General features: G+C 43.3%; 1 protein-coding gene across 1 annotated transcript; it reads left to right on the forward strand.

Annotated features, from left to right (window-relative positions):
• The first annotated feature begins 1,437 nt into the window (after positions 1-1,437).
• Positions 1,438-4,495, forward strand: LOC146872146 (uncharacterized). The gene is made up of 5 exons (XM_085664335.1): positions 1,438-1,568; positions 1,722-1,974; positions 2,057-2,510; positions 2,616-3,710; positions 3,768-4,495. Exons 1-5 carry the CDS (start codon positions 1,438-1,440, stop codon positions 4,493-4,495), a joined length of 2,661 nt encoding a protein of 886 aa, XP_085520461.1.
• Positions 4,496-6,150: the final 1,655 nt, after the last annotated feature.

A 6,150-nucleotide genomic window follows, 5' to 3' on the forward strand; every position in this document is an offset into this window, starting at 1 on the left:
TGTCGATATAATCGTTGTTATTATTATTATCGTTACTACCGTCATTATTATTATCATTATTATTATTCTTATTATTATTATCGTTATTATTATTGTTAATAACGTTCCCCCTTCTGGGTAGCAGAATACCTCCACTGTACTTTCTGCTTGACGTAAGAGGTGACTAATAGGGACCGTGTGAACAATTTATGAAAGTACTGCTATTCCTCTCTTGGTTCTTCTGTTATATCTTTTTTTGTTCTTTCTCTCACTCTCAAGCTTCCTTCCGTTCCTATCCTTTCTTTGTGGAGCTTGTCTTCTAATAAGAAATTACTCAGTATGGATTGTACATCGAAAGGCAAAAGCGAGGGTGGGAGGGACACCCATGCCACGGCGATGTCAAGTGGTGATAGCGCAGTCCACCTGCCGTCGTCATCCAGCAGCTGCCAGGAGTTTGGGATAGGCAACCTGGCTCTAGCTTTGGATAATGCATCAGGGAGAGAACCCTAATGCACAGGTCGGTGACCTCCTTGCAGTGTGTCTAAAGCGGCGTGAAGGGTAAGATGTGAAGAAAGCTACTTGGAGGAGTAGCAAAGGGCTGCCAGGGCCGTTGAGATTATGCAGCTCTCCGGCTTGACGTCACCTATCCAGCCTGCGAAGGGGACACCACAAGATCGAGAGAGAGAGAAAAACTCGCGCAAGCGAAAGTTCTCCTTGCCAAAATGAAGTCGGCTATGACTAGACAGCCGAACGTAAACCATGCGATTAAGCAAGGGCTCCCAGAACAGAAGGAAATTATTGACAACCTCGAGTTCATGTATAAATCTCGAACAAAGGTCAATAAGGGAGCCAGGATCCTCGCCCAAGTTTCTCAGAGCCCATGGGCAAACTCTGTAACAGATGCTGGTACAATTAAGAGAGTAGCCACAAGCCCGACGCAGTTGTCTGAAGAAAGCCTCAAAAGACCGAGGCAAGAGGCGACGACGATCGAATCCACCAAGTCGACGGAGGTCGTCAAGAAGAAAAAAAATATGATATAACCCGCAAAGAAGGCGATGAAACCCCCACAGCAGGAGAAAAAGGCGCCGATCAAATCGGAGGACAGGTCGAAAAAGAGAATGAAGCCGGACGCAATCCTCCAGTAACCTGCGCAATGCAAAACTTACTCAGACATAATCGGAGCCATCCACCAGCGCATCGAGACCAGCGCTGCAGGGGTAGACGTCAGATCGGTCCAGCAGACCAGTACGGGAGGAGTTCTCCTCGAACTCAAGAAGACCACTACGGAGATCAGGGCCTCATTCGCAGAAACCTTGAGGAAAAGAGAGCAGCATCATGGAACTGGTCCCCAGAGCTACGCTGGAGATACGGGACTGCGATTGCTGCATATCGGTAGCAGAAGTTGAGGAGGCCCTAAAGAGGACCCTGCCAAACTACTCGAGGAAATTGGAGGTCAGAATGACAAATCTCAACGCGAGGCAGTATCGCCTGGCCCTTGTCAAATTAGAGGAAAAAGCAGCTGCGAAGCTTTTGAAGGCCGGCCGTGTGTTAGTTGGTTCTTCAGCTGCAAACTCAGGCGAGGAGGAGAAGTAAGACGATGCTACCGATGCCTCGAATATGGCCACCATAGTGCCTCGTGCTAGGTCCCCAATTGCAGTAAGCTTTGCTATTTTTGCGGCGGTACGGGGCACAATATCAAAGACTAAGGTCAACGAGCCCACTTGATTCCTGTGCTCCAAAAGCGTTGCTGAAACCAAGAAGCACTTGGCTGAATCAAGGGTATGCAATACATTCCAGGAGGCCCTTGCAACATCCAACAAGAAAAGGATGAGAGTACTGCAGGGTAAGCTCAATAGGAGCAGAAAGGCACACTACCTCATAACCCAGTTCTGCTCTGTGAAAAAAGCTGATATTGTTCTATGGTGCGAACAGTACCAGGACAAAGCAGGAGCAGGAAGGTACGCCGACGAATGGGCACTGCGATCTGGATCTCAGGTCCGCAACAGATACATGTGTCGGATCAAGGCTCCGGACACGGTTAAGTTTGGGTGAGAAATAACTCGATGACTTATGTCAGCGTATATGTCACACCGAACGACTGGATACACAACTTCCAGACCAAATTGGACGACCGGAAGACACACTGCAGGAAATGCAAGGGTATCTCATTGTTGCTGGATACTTCAATGCCAATGCTCTCGAATGGGAGGAGGGCAGGACGGACTCCAGAGAAAGACGAATCATGGAGGTGGTGTCGAGACTGGAGCTAGTAGTGCTCAACAAAGAGTCGACGTCTACCTTCCGAAGGCCCGGCTTAAGAGTGACGATCCCGGACGTCTATCTGGCCAACAAATATCTTGTGGCAAGAGTTGCTGGCCGGCGGGTGATCGAAAATTACACCGGGAGCGATCATCAGTACATCACGTTAGACGAACACGATAGGAGGCCAGCCGTGATAAGGGCAGCGAGATCCCCCTGGTGGTACATAACAAAAATGGATCGAGAGGGACAGACTTCAGTCACAGATGAAGGTCTGAGATCTTAGCAAATTAAACTCGTGAGTCTATCGCCAACTGCACAAGCCAGGAGGATGACTGCAGCAACTATGCAGCTCATCTAAAAGGCTTGCGCAGTAGCGGTGCTAAAGAAGAGGACGGAACGGCTGAGGCGTCCTGCATACTGGTTGACGAACGAGATCGCAGATCTTCGAAAGAAGTACTTAAGGCTTCGCAGGTTAGCACAACGAGAGAAGAGACGCGCCTTCGACGCTGCCTCCTTGGACGCAAAGTATCAAGCGGCCAAAAAATTACTAAAGAGGTCCATCAAGGCCAGCCAGAGACCGTGCTGGAAGGAGGTAGGCATAGATATCGAGCAGAATCCATGTGGATTAGGGTACCAGATCGTCACTTCCAAGCTGGGGACTTACACACAAGGAAATCCTCAGAACGCGAGGACCCTGGAGAACTTCGTTGATACATTATTCCCCTCACTGCCGAAGAGAGAGATTGGCCCGGCTGCGTCTGGCAGCCCTAAAAGGCCACAGTTTACGGAGGGTGAGATACTCAGGGCCGCATCTTTCATGCGGACCAAGAAAGCTCCAGGACCAAACGGCTTTCCAGCGGAAGTCATGAAAGCCGTCGCGCAGATTCACCCTGAACACTTGTTAATCATGAATAATATGTGCTTCAGGAAGAGCATCTTCCACGACCCGTGGAAGAAAGCGAGATTTGTGCTCAAAAGCAAGAGCAAGGGTCTAGCAGATGCCGCTTCGTCATACAGGCCTATTTGTATGCTCGATACAGCTGGCAAGCTCCTGGAGAAGCTGCATAAGCCACTGTTGCACGCGGCCGTGAGGGCAGCTTGCGATCTTGCTGCACGGCAGTATGGTTTTCGATTCGGCCTTTCTAGCATCCACGCAGTCCAGGAGATTGTTACAGCCGCAAAAATGAAGGAACGCGGGAATCACCTATCCCGCCCTTTGTGTCTGCTGGCCACCTTAGACGTGAGAAATGCCTTCAACTCCGTCAGGTGGGACTTGGCAATGGAAGCGCTCGAACGTAATTTCAGCGTTCCGGAGTACCTACTCCGAATTCTCGGGGATTATCTGAACGAGCGCTTCCTAGTATACAGTACTTGCGATGGTCCAAGAAGCTTGGAGTTAACATCGGTGGCAGCCCAGGATTCCATACTGAGACCGGATATCTGGAATATTTTCTACAACGGTATCCTACGTAAGTCGGCTGTCAAATACTTAGGTGTAGTGCTCGACAATTAGCTCAATTTTGGAGAGCACATAATTAGAGCAGCCGACAAGGCGGCAAAAGTAGCAGCTTCGTTGGGCACACTCATGGCCAACGTTAACAGTCCCCGACCGTACATAAGGCGATTACTGATGCGCGCTGCCGAAGAAGTGATACTGTATGGCGCGGAAGTCTGTGCCGAGTCGCTGCCACACGAGAAATATCACAGGCGCATAGTCGCAGTGCAGATGAAGGGCGCTCTCCGTATCGCGTGCTCCAACCTCACGGTCTCGGAGCCCGCAGTGCTAGTGATCGCGGGGATAATCCCGATCGATCTACTAGCCAAGGAGAGACAATTCGTCCACCAGCAGAAGCCCGTTTTGGGGAAAGAGAAGGCATCAAGGATGGCCAGGTCTAGCAGCATCGAGGACTGGCAAAGCAGATGGGAACAGGAACATAGGGCCAGATGGACTGCCCGACTCATCAGTCGACTAGACATCTGGCTAAACCGGGAGGCGGGAAAGGTCGACTTCTACCTCACTCAATTTTTGACAGGGCATGGTCTGTTCTGCTCCTACCTTGCAAAAATGAGGAAGGTAGCAGACGGCAACTGTCCCTATGGCGACTCGACCGTCGACGACGCCCACCATACATTCTTCAAATGTGTTAGGTGGAGCGTCGAACGACTCGCCTTGGAGCAAGACCTCGGGGACATCTCGCCAGACAACGTTGTCGAGAAAATGCTCCGAGGTATTGCCGAAGGGAAAGTCCCGTAAATGGACCTGATGCAGTGGCGCCATCCCGAAGTAATGCCGTATGGCGGTGCCGAGATTGTTTCATTATGCCACTAGGATGGATATGAGTTTAGTCGGTAGTACCTGGTGAGTCCGGCACTCGAGGGACTTTAATGGGGAACCCAAATGGTGAAGGGTTCCTCTGGCGAGCGGGGTTCCTGAGTTAGGCATTTTCAGACCATCGAAAAAAAAAATAAATTATTGTTGTTATTATTATTATTGTTATTATTATTGTTGTTATTATTATTGTTATTATTTTTATTGTTATTATTATTGTTGTTATTATTATTGTTTTTATTGTTATTATTGTTATTATTGTTATTATTATTGTTGTTATAGCTATTATTGTTGTAATGATTGTTATTATTATTGTTCTTATTATTATTATTTTTATTGATGTTATTATTGTTGTTATTACTGTTTTTGCTGTTATTATTGTTGTTTTTGTTGTTATTTTTGATATTGTTACTCTTATTATTAATGTTGTTACTGCTATTATTGTTATTGTTATTATTCTTCTTGTTATTGTCGTTAGTGTTATTACTCTTATCATCGTTGTTATTGTTGTTATTGTTACCATTATTAATATACGACGTTGTTGGTATTTATATTATTATTGTTGTTATTGTTGTTATAGTTGTTTCTTTAGTTGTTATTTTTTCATTATTGTTGTTGTTGTGACTATTATTGTTATTGTTACTGTGCTTGTTATCATTTTAGTTATTGTTTTCGTGATTGTTATTACTATTGCTATTGCGACTGTTAATGATATTCTTATAGTTCTTAATATTGTTATTATTATTATTTCTTAATTGCTGTTATTGTTGTTGCTTTTATTTTTATTATTATTATTGTTATTATTGTTGTTTTTAATGTTGTTATTTTTGTTTATATTGATGTTGTTGTTGCTATAATTGTTCTTCTGATTGTTATTGTTATTAATATTGTTATTTTTATTGTTCTTGTTATCATTTTAGTCCTTGTTATTGGTATTGTAATTGTTACTCCTATTGCTATTTCGACTGTTATTATTATTGTTATTGCTGTTATTACTGATGATATTGTTATTGTTATTATTGCTGTTATTGTTATTGTTTTTGTTATTATTGTTGTTATTGATGTTAGTGTTGTTATTATTGTTGCTATCGTTCTTAATATTGTTATAGTCGTTATTATTGTTGTTAATGTTTTTAATATTTTTCTCATTATTGTTATTGCTGTTTTTATAGTTATTTTTTTTGTTATTATTATTATTGATTTTATTGCTGTTCTTGTTCTTATTATTGCTGTTAGTGTTGTTATTGTTGTTATTATTGTTGTAATTGCTGTTATTATTGTTGTTATTATTGTTGTTATTGTTATTATGATAGCTTTTGTTTTGTAATGGTCTTTATTATTGTTGTTATTGTTATTATTGTTGCTCTTATTTATGATACGGTTGTTATTTTGTTATTGTAGTGGTTACAGTTGTTATTATTAATGTTATTTTTAATGTTAGATTTATTATTATTACTATTTTTATTGTCGTTATTATTATTATTGATATTGTTATTGTTTTTGTTATTATTATTATCATTACTATTTTTTTATCGTAATTCTTACGGTTATCGTTATTGTTATTGTTACTGTTATTATGA

The sequence above is a fragment of the Vespa mandarinia genome, unplaced genomic scaffold (genome assembly GCF_050613455.1).
Source record: "Vespa mandarinia isolate Hongniang unplaced genomic scaffold, ASM5061345v1 scaffold_41, whole genome shotgun sequence".
Taxonomy (NCBI): Eukaryota; Metazoa; Arthropoda; class Insecta; order Hymenoptera; family Vespidae; genus Vespa; species Vespa mandarinia.

Excerpts from the sequence above, each read along its gene's own strand:
- LOC146872146 (XM_085664335.1), top strand. The coding sequence starts at position 1,438 with ATGACAAATCTCAACGCGAGGCAGTATCGCCTGGCCCTTGTCAAATTA. Across the intron at positions 2,511-2,615 it reads GACTTCAGTCACAGATGAAG|CGGTGCTAAAGAAGAGGACG; the intron begins GTCTGAGATCTT and ends CTTGCGCAGTAG. Across the intron at positions 3,711-3,767 it reads TTTCTACAACGGTATCCTAC|AGCACATAATTAGAGCAGCC; the intron begins GTAAGTCGGCTG and ends TCAATTTTGGAG.